At 42.9% G+C, this 18,979-nt stretch overlaps 2 protein-coding genes across 2 annotated transcripts in view; one reads left to right on the top strand and one right to left on the bottom strand.

Annotated features, from left to right (window-relative positions):
* LOC109375448 (uncharacterized) overlaps positions 1-629 on the bottom strand; it is a 13,928-nt gene extending 13,299 nt beyond the window's left edge. The window contains exon 1 of the mRNA XM_019630834.1: positions 585-629. Coding sequence (XP_019486379.1) covers positions 585-629 — 45 coding nt within the window. The remainder of the gene's footprint in view (positions 1-584) is intronic.
* A 14,843-nt stretch (positions 630-15,472) lies between these two features.
* STK17A (serine/threonine kinase 17a) overlaps positions 15,473-18,979 on the top strand; it is a 58,548-nt gene continuing 55,041 nt past the window's right edge. Inside the window, 1 exon segment of the mRNA XM_019630833.1 lies at positions 15,473-15,492. Coding sequence (XP_019486378.1) covers positions 15,473-15,492 — 20 coding nt within the window.

Genomic DNA, 18,979 nt, shown 5'->3' with positions numbered 1-18,979 from the left:
GGAGACAAGAGAAAAATCTAATCCAAAGCCCATTCTGGCCATGGGGGACATTGAAGACTGAGGGGGTCAGGGCTCAATACTGCTCAGCCCCGTGAGCCCATGGTAAATATCCAAGTCAGGGGCCACCCTATAAGGTTCCTAGTTGATACCGGAGCTGCCCATTCTGTCCTAACCCAGCCACAAGGGCCACTCTCAGCTGTTAAAACTGTCATCCAAGGGGCAACGGGAAGCCTAAATAAACTTTACCCCTGGACAACCAAACGGACTGTCAATCTAGGGGCCCAAACGGTTACTCATTCATTCCTAATAATACCAGAATGCCCCTACCCGCTTCTGGGCCGGAACCTTCTCTGAAAACTGGGGGCGCAGATCTCATTTTTGGAGGAAGAGGCCACTCTAAGTTTTGGCCACCCAGTCAAGATCTTAATTACCTATCCTATCTCTGCAGAATACTTAATCTAACCAGAGGATCCCCCAGTTCCCTCTCAGACCCTCCTCAAGGAGTTCCAAGACCTTTACCCGCTGGTCTTGGCAGAGTCCAATCCACCAGGGCTGGCAGCCCACCAGACACCCATAGTAGTTACCCTAAAGACATCTGCAACCCCAGTAGCAATCAGGCAGTACCCCATTAAGTCAGAAGTCAGGATGAAAATAAGTCAGCATATTCGACCGCTTTTAGACACCTGAATTCTCTGGCCTTGCACCTCTCCTTGGAATACTCCCCTCCTTCCAATTCTTAAGGCAGATACCCAAGACTACCGACCAGTACAGGACATGCAGGAAGTCATCAAAAGGGTGGAAACAATCCATCCCACTGTGCCTAATCCGTACACACTGCTCAGCCTGCTTCCACCGGACCACCAGGTATACACAGTCCTCGACCTGAAGGATGCCTTCTTCAGCATTCCCTTGGCACCAGTGAGTCAACCCCTCTTTGCTTTTGAATGGACAGACCCCAAGAGGGGTATCTCAGGTCAGCTAACCTGGACACGGTTGCCCCAGGGGTTCAAGAATTCCCCCACCCTTTTCGATGAGGCTTTAAACAAGCACCTCAGTGACTTCCAAAAGGAGCACAGGGGAGTCACCCTACTTCAATATGTAGATGACCTCCTCCTGGCAACCCAGGACTTTGAGACTTGTAAACAAGCCATGGGGGCCCTCCTACAGACCCTACAAACATTGGGGTATAGGGTATCTGCTAAGAAAGCACAACTCTGGACTCCCTCAGTAACCTACTTAGGTTACAACATTACCCAGGGAAAACAGGCCCTCTCAGCCCGGCGAGTTCAAGCCATTACGCATATCCCCACTCCAACCACCAAGCGCCAGGTCCAGGAGTCCTTCAGTGCTGTAGGATATTGCCAGCTATGGATTCTTGGGTTCACAGAGCTCACCAAACCCCTATACTCAGCTACCGCAGGGGGAGACTCACTGCTCATATGGACAACCAAGGCTGATGCTGCTTTTAAAGCACTAAAGCAGGCCCTCATCTCAACCTCTACTCTTGCTCTCCCCGATGTCACCAAGCCTTTTCATCTGTTTGTAGCTGAGAGGAACGCCATTGCAAAAGGGGTCCTAATGCAGACTCTGAGCCCCTGGAAGAAGCCGGTTGTCTATCTCTCAAAAAAGCTGAACCCCGTTGCCTCAGGCTGGCCCTCTTGCCTTCAGGCCATAGCCGCAACGGCAATGCTTGTCCGGGAAACTGACAAGCTCACCTTTGGTCAGGACTTACATGTTACTAGCCTACACACAGTGGAGTCTTTGTTGAGAGGAGCCCCCAGCCAATGGCTCTCAAACGCTAGACTAACTCAATATCAGGCTCCCCTCCTCGATCAACCCCAGCTAAGATTTCAGAAGGAGACTACCCTCAACCCGGCCACCCTACTCCCTGACTCGGATCCTGCTGCAGCTCTGCTCCATTCCTGTCTTGAGGTCATCTCTCAGACCTGCCTGGCAAGGCCCGACCTAACAGATGTACCACTACCTACGCCGGATGAGGTACTTTTCACAGATGGAAGCAGTTATGTCAAAGATGGAGTCAGGTATGCCGGGGTTGCGGTGGTCTCCCAGACTGGGCAAGTTAGATGGTCCCAGACTCTACCCAGGGGCTCCTTGGCCCAGAAGGCTGAACTCATAGCCCTCACTCAGGCCCTCAGGATCGGAAAGAATAAGGCCATCAACATCTATACAAATAGCAGGTATGCTTTTGCCACTGTTTACATCCATGGGGAGATTTATAAAAACAGAGGCCTCCTAACATCAAAGGACAGAGCAATCAAAAACAAGGAAGACATTCTGGCTCTCTTAGAAGCCGTTTGGGACCCAAAAGCTGTTGCAATACTACATTGCAGAGGACACCAGAAAGACATGAGCCCTGAAGCCATTGGGAACCAGGCGGCAGATCAAGCCACTTGGGAAGCTGCCATAAGACCAGTGGGGCCAATTAATATCATGACTACCCAACTATTAGAATATCTCCCTAAGACCCCCACATACACTGAGGAGGAGCGTCAGTCATTCCTGTCACAACACGCCCGCCTCCAGCTGGATGGTTGGTTTCGGGCCCTGGATGATTGACTTTGCCTACCCAAAGCTTTGGGAAGACAGCTCCTAACACAGCTCCATCAGCTTACCCACCTCGGGGCATGGAAACTCAGGTAGCTAGTTCGTTCCAAATTTAAGGTTCCGGACCTCTTAGCCACCACTCAGGATATCACCTCAAGGTGCCTTGCCTGTGCCAAAGTCAATGCCAGCCCTCACCCATGGCAGCTTGGAACTCGATTCTATGGGAGCCACCCTGGAGAGCACTGGGAAATTGATTTCACTGAGGTCCGCACCTCCAAATATAATTACAAATATCTCTTAGTATTTGTTGACTCTTTTTCAGGATGGGTTGAAGCATACCCCACTAGGATGGAAACTGCCTCCATCGTCACATAAAACTTCTCCAGGAGCTCATCCCCCGATTCGGCCTGCCCCGATACCTGGGGTCCAACAATGGTCTGGCCTTCACAGCCAATATCTCTCAATTACTGACCAAGGCCCTCCACATTACCTGGAGACTTCACTGCACCTACCGGCCACAAAGCTCAGGGCAAGTTGAACGGATGAATAGGACCTTAAAAGAGACTCTTACTAAATTTGTTTTAGAGACTGGTGCTGGGTGGCCAGACTTGCTCCCCTTGGCCTTGCTACGTGCCCAATGCACCCCATACCGGGCTGGTTTCTCCCCTTTTGAAATCCTATACAGAAGGCCTCCCCCTCTCCTCCCTCAGTTGGAAATTGAGATTTTATCTGAGGCCTCTAATCACTTTTTAATTCAGTTGCTCCAAGCCTTACAGACACTCCAGACTAAGTTGTGGCTGATCATAAAAGCCACAGACAACGGGCCCATCCAGCCCCACCCATTCCTGCCTGGAGACACACCCTGGTTTGACGCATCCCCTCCAAAATGCTTGAGCCGACCTGGAAAGGACCCTACGTTGTCACTTTGACTACCCCCGCCGCACACAAGGTTGCTGGTATCCCTGCCTGGATACACCATACCCAAGTCAAACCTGCCCCACCGGACACCAGAGAAAGACAGAAAGTACGCAGCAGCCCTGGCGACCACAAGATAAGACTTGGGCGGGTCCCCTCTTGATCTTCCTTCTCTTTGCCATATATTTCTCAATGGGTCTACCCTTCCCAATACCTAACCCACATGCTCCTAATCTATTCAGATGGGAACTCAACGCAACTAGCACAGGCCAGATTTTTACCTCTCTCTCGGTCTCAGGGACAGTCTATATCTCTAATCACTGACCTATGTCAACTTGACAACCCTTGGGAGTTACAGGGAACCACATTTCATCGTGGGGGCCCCGGAGAGGTCTCATGTCACTATAGAGCTAGCTGTCTCTCCCTTGTCGGCCAAAAGCCACTTTGGGGAACTCAGTTCTATGCCTGCCTGGCAAGCGGGCCACCTCACTGTAACACCCAGGGTGCATATTTCTGTGCTTCATGGAACTGTGTGACCACAGCCTCCTGGAAAAATAATGATGAATACATCCTCATTAGTCTTACCAGCAACAGGTCTTGCACTGTAGAAAACACCTGTAACTCCCTTAATATCACCATACTTCAGCCTGATTCCAAGTCATGGGAAAAGGGGAAAACCTGGGGCTTCCGTCTCTATGTCTCTGGACTGGACTTAGGCACCCAGTTTACTATCCAAAAATTTGAATTCCATAGTCCCCTGCAACCTACAGTTCCCAATAAGGATATCAGTCTCCCCATTATGGCTTTTCCGCCACTCCCAGCCCTTTCTAACTGCCTCCTTACCCACGATCCCCTGAAGAGAGGACCGACACCACACTCTCAAATACTGGCCAACTCAAAATTACCCCCACGAGTTTACCTGCCACCCCGTCTCCAAACCCTCGACCCTCTCCACTCTTCCAGATATTAACCTCAATACATGTCCTCCTCAACTCTACGAACGCTGAAGAGGCCCAAGACTGCTGGCTCTGCCTAGACCCCAAGCCACCTTATCTAGGCTTTGGCACTGTTAACTCTTCTCTCCATCTTGTCCCTCAGACCAACTGTACATGGACCCACCCATCTCTCACTCTGGATAACATTCAAGGGCAGGGCACCTGCATTTTTGGCCAAATCTACTCTCTCCATACTTCCCCCTATGCTCACCTCTGCAACTCTACTATATGATTCAATGATTCCTACATAGAGGCCATTATCCCCTCCAAATACAGGCTCCACCCGATACCTGGTTTGCTTACACTAATGGTATTACCAAATGTATTGATCAATGGCTCCTCCATTCTGACACATCCCCTCCTGTATTCTCCTACCTGGCATATATTCCCACCACAGGTCCAATATTACAGTGGTGAAGGTGGGAGGGAACATCTAGCCCTCCTTTCCACCCGCTATAGGCAAGCAACCCCTATACTAGTCCCACTCCTGGTTGGTCTTGGCACTGCGGGTGGCTGTTGGGACCTCCTCCCTTATTGTCCAGGACCGAAATTTCAGGTCCCTTAGCCACCAGGTTTACCAGGACTTAGGATAGCTAGAAAACTCCATATCTTGCCTTGAGAATCAGGATGACTCTCTCACCGAGGTTGTCTTTCAGAATAGGAGGGGACTAGATCTCCTCTTTCTAAAGCAAGGCGGTCTCTGTGTTGCCCTGGGAGAGACGTGCTGCTTTTATGCTAACCAATCGGGAGTCATCCGAGACACTTTAGCCTTAGTAAGGGCCAATCTTAAAAATAAATGTATCACCCAAAATAACCAACAAAACTGGTACCAGTCACTTTTTAACTGGTCTCCTTGGCTCACAACCCTCATCTCTGCCCTGGCAGGACCGTTTGTTCTTCTTCTCCTCGCCTTCCTTGTTGGACCCTGTTTCCTAAATGCTCTCACTTCTTTTGTTCATCGGCCTGTCAGTCAAGTCAAGCTCCTAGTCCTCCGCCGTCAATACTCTCCCCTCCAGGACTCTGAGTCAATGATTTTATTTCTTACATAAGACCAGTGGGGAATGTGAGGACCAAGGCCCAGACCCTAGGCCAAACAAGCTATACCTTAGACCAGACAGGCTCCATCTTAGAAATAACCCCACCCTAAGGAATAAGAAAAAATCATACTCCAGCTGAGCATAGCAGAACATCCTGTTAAGCTAGCAGGATGCAGTCATAACTAACAGTGAAAGCTCTTCTCTACAAGAATTAGGTTACAACAATAGATTATTTTACAGATAACCCATTTTCACACCTAGCTCAGGACGTTTTGCAAGAACTAACTGCTTTTTTGCTTCTGTACACTTGCTTCTGCTCAAACTCCCGGAAATCAAGCCCCTTTAAAACTTCCACCCTCCGGGCCGGCCGAGTGGCGCGATGGTTGAGGGCTCGCTTGGGATGCCAGAGGGCCCCAGTTTGGATCCCACATATGAGGGCCAGTGACACTGCCCTCCACAGCTAAGATGCTGAACAACAGCTCAACCTGGAGCTGGGCTGCCATGAGTCACCGGCGACGGCGTAGGCTGCAGCCCCTTTGGCAGTGGGTTGCCATGGGCTACCGTGTGTAGCCAGCAGCCAGCGTGAGCGGCCAGCAGCCGCAGTGAGCGGCCGTCAAGAAGCCAGCGACTGATCTGCCTCACCAGGGAAGAGTGCAATGACGGTGCCAACTTGGGCCAGTGAAGCAACATCCTCCACAACTAGATTGAAGAACAAAAATGATGACAGCAACTTGTATGTTCCCCTTCCCCCAGTTCCCCAGCACTGTTCCCATCCCCCCAATTCCCCAATAAAAAAAAATCTTAAAAACAAACAAACAAAAAAAAAAACTTCCACCCTCCAAGACCTCGGGGCTGTTCTCGTCTTGCAGAGTGAGGTGGTCACCAGGCTTGGCTGAATAAAGCTTTTGGAACAAAAACTCTGTCTCTTATGTCATTTTTAAGAAGTAAGGACCTAACAGTATGTTGAAGAGGGATGATAAGTGATAGGGTTTGGGGGCTGACTCCCTTTTTCCTTGAGAAGAGCATGGAGAAGTTGTCAAAAGCATTGGCCTTGGGGTTGGTCATACTTGAGCTCCTATCTTTGCTCTGCTTGCTTTGTCTGCCTTTAAGTGGGTGACTTAGACTCCTCAGCCTCACATTTGTCACTCATAAAATCAGTATCATGACAGTACCTGCCTCATGGGGGTGTTATGAAGATGCCATGCTTGTAAAGCGCAGGCCACTGGGCCAGGCACACAGCGTCCAATAACTGTAAGCTGTTATTGCAAGCATTTGTCATTGTTGTAATGAGGAAAGGTCCTGACAAATATGACAGCTTTCATCTGAGGCCTTGGAAAAGGAGGGTCTTGTAACATTGGTTGCAATCTTTAAAATGCTCTACTTTACAAATCTTAGGGTAATTTTTAGAAATTGTTTTGTTTTGTTTTGAGAGAACCTACTTTTAAAATGTCTTACTTATTCTAAATGTTATCAAAAGGAAAAACATCTTTCAGGAACAAGATTTACTTCACTATACTAGGCATTAACTGAATCTGTGCACACTTTAAGTGTGACAAAAGAAGACAGAGAGAGCTTTTAACTCAGCTAGATATTCTAATTTATTGAAATTCCAGACATTCTGAGGTAATCCTGATTTTTTGAAAAGCGAAAAAATTGTGTTATTTGATTGAGTCTGGCTTTATTCCACAAAAGGAAAACTGGCATTAATACAACTGAAATGTCCAGGTGGCAAACACTATCTTGTAGATTTTATAATAAATTATTTAAACTGAAAAAATGGATTTGTACCCTACTAGGTGATACTAATTCTTCCAGGAATGATCCTTTCAACTTTTGTTTTAACCTCTATTATAAAATTGGTTTCCTATAAGCTGTTTTTGTTTCTTTTAACATTGTGACATCTTTTACATATCTTTCTTATATAAATCTCTTTACAAAAGTAATAACTCCTGAAGCAGCAGGACAATGCAGTTAGATAGATACTTGATATATGAGCCTAAAACTGAAAAATAAAATTAATGTATTTGTTTTGTTGTTGTTCCCTTTTTAATCATGGAGAAGTTAAATGCAGTGGTTAAGAATGTGGGCTTTGGAGTCAGACAGTCTGTGTTTGAATCTTGGCTTTTTACTTAACTAGTTATGTGTACTTGAGTAAGTTACTTAACCATTGATTGTCTCATAGATTGTTGAGAGAATTAAATAAAACACATCTATAGCATTCAGGCTGTGCTTAGCTAAGGGGGAGCGCTCAATAAATGTATTTCATTGTGTAACTCAATGAATGTTATTTTATGTGTAACCAAAAAACAAAACTAACTAAACCTGCACAACCTCAAAATATGTTTCTATCTGTGGCAAAAGTAATGGACTCTCATTGTAAAAAACACAGGAATTGTTTAGAAGTCTTAGGAAATAGGCCAGCCCAGTTGGTTAAGAGTTGTCTTGGGACGCTGGCTCTGAGCAGCAGAACCCGGGTTCGGATCCCACATTAAGGCCAGGGACGCTGTGCCCTCTACAGCTAAGATGGTGAACAGCAGCTCAACCTGGAGCTGGGCTGCCTTGAGTCGTCAGTGACAGTGTAGGCTGCAGTTAAGCAGCAGTGAGCAGCCATCAGCTACCATGAGTGAGCGGCTGGCAGGGAGCTGCCAAGAGCTGCTGTGAGTGGCCATCTAGTGGCCTGCGACCGATCTGCCTCACCTGGGAAGAGTGCAATGATAATATGAACATGGGCCTGTGAAGTGACATCCTCCACAACTAGACTGAAGAACAAAAGGACAGAAACTTGTCTGTTCCCCTTCCCCGATTCCCGATTCCCCAACGCTGTTCCCCTCCCCCAATTCCCAAATAAAATCTTTAAAAATAAAAAGTAAAAAAGAAGTCTTAGGAAGTAAAAGTTCATTTTGTGTTACAAGCAGTCCTTATTTAAGGTTTATAAATTTTGCCAGTATATTATGGTTTTGACATAATTGAGTGTGTTTATGCATAATCCTTTCTGTAGCAAGATAGAAAAGTGGCCCTTTTTTCCAACTGTTAACTCTGATTACATTTCTGATAAACTTTTTTCTTTTATTTTTTCCTTTTTTTATTTTTCAATTACAGCTGATAAAGTAATTGATCTCATGATGATATAGAACTTAAAACAACTATGTTTTATTTTAACGATGTAGTAGGAAAAACAGAAGTTCTATTCATTTTAGTCTATGGCCTTTCATTTAGTTAAAAATGTTGAAGAGCTGTGATGAGCTCACTGTTCAAAACAAAAATTGAGTTATTTTAGGAATTACTATTATTTTATCTTAAATAAATATGAAGCTTTCAGTGAAATGGTGTTTGAAGAGACTTTTTTAAATGCTCAATATTGATTCCATAGTAATGTCAGAATGTAATGTTGATTATTTTAAGAAATATCACAGTTTCATATCTCCAGCAGAGTTCATAGCAACCTAAATGTGTGTAAATATATGATGTAAAATTGTCTTTTATTGCTTGAAGCTTGACTTGTTATTTCTAAGGCTTGTTACCTGTTGTTGAGTTCGGATACATGCCAGTGTAAACCACATTAATGATTGCCAGGTGCAGGAGACATGACCTTGGGTTCTGAGAATTTTTTCCATAATGTTGATTTTCCTGGGTTTATTGATAGCATACGAACACAAAGATGTTTCTGGAAATTTAAAATTATACTAATTGCACATCGAATGATTTGCCTTCCATGTGTTTTCATTATCTAGTCCTCAACTTTAATGTTTTTTTGATATACCAGTATTCATGTTTTATCTTAAGAAAAAAAATTTTAACCCAAAAGAGCATCTTTTGTTTTTTATATTATTACAAACTCATTGTTGAATTTTCCATGGGAAAAAAGATAGAAATATGAGTTCTCTGCTGGAATGGGTACTTCATAAATTCATAAATATATAGGGCTTTACAAGTTTTACAAGTGTTTCCACATTCATTACCTCATTTAATTCTCATCACAAGCATGTTTAAAAAGTCTCATTTTTCAGATGAGAAAACCAAGACAGAAATAGATTGAGTCTTGTGAGAGACTGAGCTGGGACTCTTAACTTTGAAATCATTTCCATTATAACAAAGACGTTTCTCAAAGAATAATCTGTAGCCTTATCTTGTAACTAAAGCAATTTTCCATAGTTTTTGAGGGTTAATGAGTTACAAATTGGAACAAACCCCAGAAAGCTTCACTGTCATATAGTTCCCTCCGCAGTTGGGCCTTATGGTAAATAGGGATGTCCTGTCACATTCTCCTCAGAGCAGTTGACAATAACAGGAACAAGAACCTATTTTTATCAGAGAACACAAGAATGTTCAAGCTAAAGGGGATGCAGGTGTGAGCATATTTCAGGAACTGTGTGTCTTTTACTTAGCTATGAATCTTTAACTGTAGATAACAGCTTCAGATTTTGTTCCTTAAAACTACTTAAGCGGGCCGGCTGAGTGGCGCGATGGTTAAGAACTGGCTTGGGACACCAGAGGGCCCCGGTTCGGATCCCACATATGAGGGCCAGTGACACTGCCCTCTACAGCTAAGATACTGAACAACAGCTCAACCTGGAGCTGGGCTGCCATGAGTCACTGGCGATGGCGTAGGCTGCAGCCCCTGTGGCAGTAGGTTGCCATGGGCTACTGTGTGTAGCCAGCAGCCAGCGTGAGCGGCTAGCAGCCGCAGTGAGCGGCCGTCCAGAAGCCGGCGACTGATCTGCCTCGCCCAGGAAGAGTGCAATGATGGTGCCAACTTGGGCCAGTGAAACAACGTCCTCTACAACTAGACTGAAGAACAAAACGACAGCAACTTGTCTGTTCCCCTTCCCCAATTCCCCAGCGCTGTTCCCATCCTCCAATTCCCCAATAAAAACATTAAAAAAAAGCTACTTAAGCATGTGTCATAAATAGTAAGTTATAATTTTTAATTTTTAGAAAAAAAACACTTGTTAAATAATATCCATGTTGGCATAGCTTTGTTGTAGGATAAATATTATTTAAGATTTCTTGGCAGCTAGTCATTAGTTTGATGGCTATTTACAAACAAATATGGGCAATATAATATTTTTGCATGGATTTTAAAAAGTTGGCTATGTTTGTGGTTCAGCAGCAAGCATTACTTAGGGAAGTATGGCTTCTGCACTAAGACAGATACTTCTTAAGTCAACTGTTTTAATTTTAAAAAGTTGGGGTTTATAATGTTCAAATTAAAATCTGAATTTAAAATACATAAATTTAAGGACTTAATGAATTTTAGCCACTTTACAAATCTTTAAGTAACAAAATTTTATAAAATTTTATTAAAAAATTATTGAACCAGGTGATTAGAAAGCTAAATAGCTATAGTAATTGATTCACCTATTCAGGTAAGGAAAAAGTAACCAGATTTATTGAGGGAATTCATGCATCAAGTACAGAGTTCAAATTAGATCACCTCAAAAACTTTTTTTTACCAATTATTATTATTATTATCAAAGATTTGAAATTAGTACAAAAAATAATAAAAATAGCTACTCTTTACTGATTACTAATCATTTGCTAAATGCCACACACTTCAGAGATATAATTTTGTTTATTTAACCTTTATTACCCTGCAAGGTAAATGCCATCAACCTCATTTTACAGATGAGGAATCTAATATTCAGAAAGGTTGAGTAAATTGCCCAATATTATACAGTTGCCAGCCAGAATTTAAAATGAGTTTGACTTTTAAAGCCCTGCTCCCTCATATTGATATCTGATCTGATGGGCTCACTGATTTTCACACTTAGGATCAACAGATATGTGTTTTGTTGTTTTCTTTGCAGAGGTAAGGAAGACAGAATCTATTCTAGGTCTTTCTTGAATGGAACTTTGTTATATTTAAGTCATAGCCCCAATGCTATTAAGCAAATATTATACTTATATATTAAATGCATAAGGCACTTTACTAGGCTGTGGAAATTATTCCCAGTTATAACAAATCAGTCACTGTTCACTTTACAGGAAAGATGGCATACCACAGGGGAAAATCTTATGGGGAAAATAACATTTGAGCTGAGCCTTAAAGAATGAATGAGATTGAGGATTTCCAGTCAAGATGGCAGAATGGGTAAGCACTGTGTTTGCCTCTTTCCATGATGACATCAAAATTATATCTAAACTAGGAATGATCCAAATGGTAGAGTAGGTAATGCCATGTTTGCCTCATCCTAGGAACACATCAGAAGAACAGTTAACCTGGAGAACCTTCTGAAATCTAGCTGAAGAAAAGTTGTATAACTAAGGATATAAAGAAGAAGCCACATTGATACTGGTAGGAGGGGTGCAGATGAGAAATGGGCTGGCCCCCAACCTCCACGTGGTAAATAAAAATTGGGAGAGGTATGTCAGCCACAAATGATGTCCCCTGAAGAATGAGGGACCCCATCTTCACATCAGGCTCTCCAGCCCAGAGTACTGGTGCCAGGAGGAGAAGCCCCCACAATAACTGGCTGTGAAAAACCGTAGAGATTCTGACTATCTGGGTGGGATGTAAGGCTGTGGGAAACCCAGACATCCTCCTAAAGGGCCTGCACAGACTCACTCACAGGCACTCAACCTGGGCTCCGGTGGAGGGACAGTGACTCGGGGGTGCCAGATATATACAGGGGTCAGACTGAGTTGTGTGGCTTCAGGTGAGGGCTGAAAGATGGTCACCATTTTACCTGTGTGGGGGTCCTCTTCCTATAAGGCAGGCAAGCAGGTGCCATCTTTCCTGTGTTGAGCCCTCCTCCATGCCCATGACCAAATCTGAATCTGAATTGGTCTGGTGAGATTCACTGCTCCACCCAGGTGACTCATTGAGACCCGCCATCCATAGCGATCTCCCTACTGCATTAGGCTTTATCAGCGGCTGAAACTTACAGGAGCCGGCAACTAGCAGGAGGCCTCAGTGTTTCCTGGTTTTGCGTGGAGCTACCCCAGAAACAACACTAGTGGCAGCCATTCTCAATTCACAGTGTGGCCTCACCCATGCACCTCCAGGTCCAGCACAGGCAATGGCCAACTGTGGGTCCTTTGTAGCTCCTACCAGGTAGTCTCTGACTGATCGCAGGCAGTGGCTGACCTGGGCCTGCACCAGAGCCCCTCTCAAGAGGCCACAGAACCAACGTACTTGCAGGTTGGCTTCAGACCACAGCAGAGCACCTCTCATTGTCCCACAAGTGGCACACCAAAGCTTGGTCTCAACGGGCACCAGAGCCAACTGGAGAAAATTTCATGTCATGTGGTAAGCCCCCTTGCACAGCAGCCTGTAAGCTGTGTGGCCAAACCCCACAGCCAGTCAGCCTGAGGCTATATCTCACCCACTGGCATGCCAGTAGCAATCAAGGCTCAAGCATAACAGGAGGGCACACACAACCCACACAAGGGACACTCCTGGAGCACACAGTGTAGGTGACCGGGGAGACTGTGCCACTGGGTCCCATAGGGCACCTACTACATAAGCCACTGGGCAAGACTGGGAGGCATAGCCGATCTACCTAATACTTAGAGACAAACACAGAGAGGCAGCCAAAATTAGGAAACAAATAAATACATCCCAAATAAAAGAACAGGAGAAAACTCCAGGAAAAGAACTAAACAAAATGGAGGCAAGCAACCTACCAGATGCAGAGTTCAATACACTGGTTGTAAGGTTGTTCAAGAAACTTAGTAAGAACTTCAACAAAGAGATAACAAGTATAAAAAAAGACTTAGATACCACTAAAAATAAAAAAGTCAGAAGTGAAGAATACAATAATCGAAATGAATGCACTAGAAGGAATCACCAGCAGGCTAGATGAGGCAGTGGATCAAATCAATGATTTGGAAAACAAGGTAGTATAAAACTCCCAATTGGAACAGCAAAAATAATAATAATAATAATAAGGATAGTTTAAGAGACCTCGGGGCAACATCAAGCATAACGACCTTGCATTATAGGGGTACCAGAAGAATAGAGAGAAAACAAGAGATTGAGAGCCTATTTGGAGAAGTAATGACTGAAAAATTTCTTAACCTGGCAAAGGAAATAGACATACACAGGAAGTGCAGAGATTCCCAAACGAGATGAACTCAAACAGGGCCACACCAAGACACATTATAATTTAAATGGCAAAGTTTAAAGACAAAGAGAGGATCCTAAAAGCAGCAAGAGAAAGGCAACTAATAATTTATAAGGGAGCTCCCATAAGATTGTCAGCTGATTTCTCAACAGAAGCTTTGCCGGCCAGAAGGGATTGGCAGGAAATATTAAAAGTGATGAAAAGCAAGAATCTACAAGGATCTAGTCTACCCAGTATGGCTATCATTTAAAATCAAAGAACAGATAAAGAACTTCCTAGAGAAGAAAAAGCTAAAGGAGTTCATCACCATCAAACCAGTATTACAAAGAATGTTAGAGGGACTAATTTAAGATGAAAAATATATATATACACGTTCTGACAATTAAGTTTGCGAACTTGTTGCAATGATGTTGCTAACCTTTTTTGATATCAGAGGGATTATTCATTATGAATTTGTACCAACTGGACAAGCAGTTAACCAAGTTTACTATTTGGAAGTGCTGAAAAGGCTGTGTGAAAAAGTTAGATGACCTCAACTTTTAGCCAATTAATGGCTCTTGCATCACGATAATGCACCAGCTTACACGGCACTGTCTATGAGGGTGTTTTTAGCCAATGAACAAATAACTGTATTTGAACACCCTCTATACTCACCTGATCTGGCCCTGAATGACCTCTTTCTGTACCTGAAGTTATAGGAAATATTGAAAGAAAGACATTTTGATGGCATTGAGGACAACAAGGGTAATATGATGACAGCTCTGATGGCCATTCCAGAAAAAGAGTTCCAAAATTGATATGAGGATGGCCTAGGTGCTGACATCAATGCATAGCTTCCCAAGGGGAGTACTTTGAAGGTGACTGTAGTGATATTCAGTAATTAGGTATGTAGCACTTTTTTTAGGATGAGTTCACAAACTTAATTTTCTGATCTTGTACATGAATAATACAATGGCAATAACTACATATCTATCAATAATGACTTTCAATGTAAATGGATTAAATACTCCAATAAAAAATAGGGTCGCTGAATGTATAAGAGAACAAAATTCTTACATATGCTGCCTACAAGAGACTCACTTCAGACTGAAAGATGCACAGACTGAAAGCAAAGTGATGGAAAAAGTTATTTCATGAAAATGGAAATGGAAAAAAAAAAGAAAGCTGGTGTAGCAATACTTATACCAGACAAAATACACTTAAAGCAAAGGCTATAACAAGAGTCAAAGAACAACCCTGTAATCTTACTTCTGGGTATTTATCTGAAGAAACTCAAAATGCTACTTCAATGGGACGTGTGCATGCACATGTTTACTGCAGCATTATTTACAATGGCCAAGATGTGGAGGCAGCCTGGGTGTCCACCGATGAATGAATGGATAAAGAGGAGGTGGTACATATACACAGTGGAATATTGCTCATCCATTGAAGGGAATGGGTTCTTGCCATCTGTGGCAGCATAGATGTACCTGTGAGTGGAGTATGCCAGACAGAGAAAGACAGATTCAATGTGATTTTGCTTATATGTGGAATCTAAATAACAAACAGAAAAAATAGAAACACACTCATAGATACAAAGAACATTTTGATGGTTGCCCAATGGGAGGGCGGTTAAGGTGGTGGGTGAAAAACCAGAAAGGGATTAAGAAGTACAAATTGATTGTTACAATGTAGTCATAGAGATGTAGGGCATAGCACATGGAATATAGTCAATAATATTGTAATAAATATGTATGGTGTCAGATGGGTACTAGATTTATTGGGGTGATATATGGGATGGGTGTTGGGAGACAAGGTGAAAAATATAAAAGGTTTAAGAAATACAAATTGGTAGTTACAAAATTGTTGTGGAGATGTAAAGTAAAGCATAAGGAATATAGTCAATAATATGATAATGGCTATGTACAGTACCAGGTGAGTACTAGACTGGTCAGTGGGAATCACTTCTTAAATTATACTAATGTCTAACCACACTATGCTGTACACCTGAAATTAGTACAAAATGATATTGAATGTAAATTATAATTGAAAAGTTAAAAAAGTGTTGGTGGTGGGGGGAAAGTGGTGAAGGGGAATAATGGTTTCAAATTTCCAGGTATAAAACAAATAAATTGTGGGGATGTAATGTACAGCATGGGGAATAAAGTCAATAATATTGTGATAGCATAGGATGGTGTCAGGTGGCTGCTGCACTTATTGTGATCACTTCTTTAGGTATGTAAATGTTGAACAACTGTTGTGTACACCTGAAACTGATATAATGTTGTATGTTAGCTATATTTATTAATAAAAATATTTTTTAAATTCCAATTAGACTACAGAACAACTATTATTGATAATTACTTGAAGTCTAGCTGAACAGAAGATCTACAACTAAGGACATATAGAAAAAGCCACCTCAACTGGTAGGAGGGGCGGAGTCACAGAACAAGCAGGTCCCACACCCACATGTGGCACTTAAAAATCAGGAGGGATATCTCAGCTGTGGAGGTCACCCCTGAGGAACAAGGGGTCCCAGCCCCACACCAGGCTTCCCAGCCAAGTTTCCAGGATGAGAAGTCCCCACAACTTGTGACTGTGAAAACCAGTGGAGATTGTGGCTGAGTGAAACAGAAGGCTGCTGGAGCCCCAGGAGTTTTTTTAAAGGGCCTACACAAGGAATTACTTGCTGAGGGACTCAGTCACTTTGACCTGCAGTACTGGGGTAGCAGCTTGAAAGGTGCCAGGAACATACAGGGAGGAATTAACTGAATTGTCTGGCTTCAGGGCAAGTACTGGAGGGGCAGTGGCTCCCAGACAGAAATGCTGAGAGAATCCATTATTTCTTTGTTGAGCCCTCTCCTGACCCAGCCTGCAGACTCAGGAAGCTGCCATATCTGAATCTCCATCAATCTAATGAACAGTGTTCATCCCGCCCTAGTGATTCCCGGAGACCCCACCACAGTCTACTTGCTGACCCACCCAAGCCACTTCCAGTGGCTTTTCCATACAAACAGCCTGTCTTGGCTCATGTGTGGACATTCCTAAAATCTTTCAAAGGTTCACAAAACTCAAATAAGCAGCATCTGTCCTCAATGTGCTCCCTACCTCATGCTGAGCAGTCGCAAGCCCAACAGTAGTGTCAGCCGGCTTTGGTTCAAGGCTTAGCCTCTCCCAGGCATGTCCAAGCCTAGCACTGGTGGCTGCCATCTGCAGATTGCTTTGTGGCTCATATCAGGTAGCACTGGGCAAGGCACAGGCTGTGGCTGAACTTGGCCTGTATTGCGGCCCCTCCCAGGAGGCGCTCAGGTCAGCATGCCTGGTGACGGATGGACCAAGCTTGAATACCACCCAGCTGCCTCTGCAGGTTACATGCCCAAAGGGCACACTGGGCAGGCACCAGAGTCCCGCTAAAGCAAATTTTGCTCCATAAGTTCAGCCCCTGACATCAGCTCCTCCACTGTAGTCACAGCCAGTCCTCACAGCCAATCAGCCCAAGGGTCAATCCCTCCCAAAAATATGCAAGCAGCAACCAAGGCTCAACTACAATAGGAATGCACACACAACCCACACAATGGAACACCAAGTTCAGGTGACAAGGAAGACTGCACCACTAGGCCACATAGGACACCTACTACATAAAGACATTTTACTAAGACTGGGAAACATAACAGATCTACCTAAAACATAGAAACAAACACAGGGAGGCTACCAAAATGGAGAGACAAACATGTCCCAATTGAAAGAATAGAACAAAACTCCAGAAAAAGAACTTAAAAAAATGGAGAAAAATAATGTACCAGATGCAGAGTTCAAAATACTGGTTATAAGTATGCTCAATATTGGAGAACATCAACAAAGAGATAGGAAACATAAAAGTGGAGATAGAAAATATAAAAAAGAACCAGTCAAAAAAAAGAATACAATAACCGAAATGAAGAATACATTACAGGGAATCAAAGTAGATTAGATGAAACAGATGATCAAATCAGTGATTTGGAAGACAAGGTAGCATTAAACACCCAGTCAGAACAGCAGAAAGAAGAAAGAATTAAAAAAATGAGGACAGTTTAAGGGGCCCCTGGAACAACATTAAGCATACCAACATTTGATTCATACAGGTACTAGAAGAAGAAGAGAGAGAGAGCAAGCGATTGAAAACTTATTTGAAGAAATAATAGCTGAAAATTTCCCTAACCTGGTGAATGAAATAGATATACAAGCTCAGGAAGTGCAGACAGTCCCAAACAAGATGAACCCAAAGAGGCCCACACCAAGACACATCATAATTAAAATGCCAAAAGTTAAAGACAAAGAGAGAATCTTAAAAGCAGCAAGAGAATAACAGTTAGTTACCTACAAGGGAGCCCCCATAAGACTGTCAGCTGATTTCACAACAAAAATATGAATAATAACATGGCAATAACTAAATATCTATCAACAATTACTTTCAATGTAAATGGATTAAATGCTCCATTAAACAAATAGGGTAGCTGAATGGATAAGAAAACAAGACCCTTAGATATACTGCCTACAAGAGACTCACTTCAGATTGAAACACACACACAGACTGAAAGTAAAGGAATAGGAAAAAGATATTTCTTGAAAATGGAAACAAACAAACAGGAAAAGCTGGGATAGCAATACTTATACCAGACAAAATAGACTTTAAAACAAACACCGTAACAAAAGACAAAGAAAGACTCTGAAATCCCACTTCTGGGTATTTATCCAAAGAAACCCAAAACACTACCTATGCATCCATATGTTCATTGCAGCAGTACTTACAATAGCAAAGTCATGGAGTAAACTTAGGTGTCCATCAATGGATGAGTGGATAGAGAATAGGTGGTACATATATCAATAAAATATTACTAAGCCATGAAAAATAATGAAATCTTGCCATCTGCAAAAACATAGATGCACCTAGAGGGCATTGGCTGACTGGAGTAAGTCAGGCAGAGAAAGACAAATGCCATATGATTTCACTTATATGTGGAATCCAAACAAACAAACAAAAAAAACAGAAACAAATGTATAGATACAGAGAACATTTTGATGGTTGCCAGCTAGGAGGGGTGTTAGGGGGTGGATGAAAAAGGTGAAGGCATTAAGAAGTACAAATTGATGATTAAAAAATAGTGATAGGGATGTAAAGTATAGCACAAGGAATGTAAATAATATTGTAATAACTATGTATGGTGTCAAATGGGCACTAGAGTTATCAGGGTGATTGCTTTGTAAGTTACATAAATGTCTAATCACTATGTTATACACCTAAAACTAACAATATTTTACATCACTGTAATTGAAAAATAAAACCACTATTAAAAAAGGAATTAATGGGATTTTAGTAGTAGTTATGAAAGATACTCCAGCTATTGGCAATAAAACAAATAAGCAGAGTAGAAGAAAAATTCAG

Source organism: Hipposideros armiger, unplaced genomic scaffold (assembly GCF_001890085.2).
Source record: "Hipposideros armiger isolate ML-2016 unplaced genomic scaffold, ASM189008v1 scaffold_953, whole genome shotgun sequence".
NCBI lineage: Eukaryota > Metazoa > Chordata > Mammalia > Chiroptera > Hipposideridae > Hipposideros > Hipposideros armiger.
Note: the sequence above shows the minus strand (reverse complement) of the source record. Positions and strands in the feature narration are given on the sequence as shown.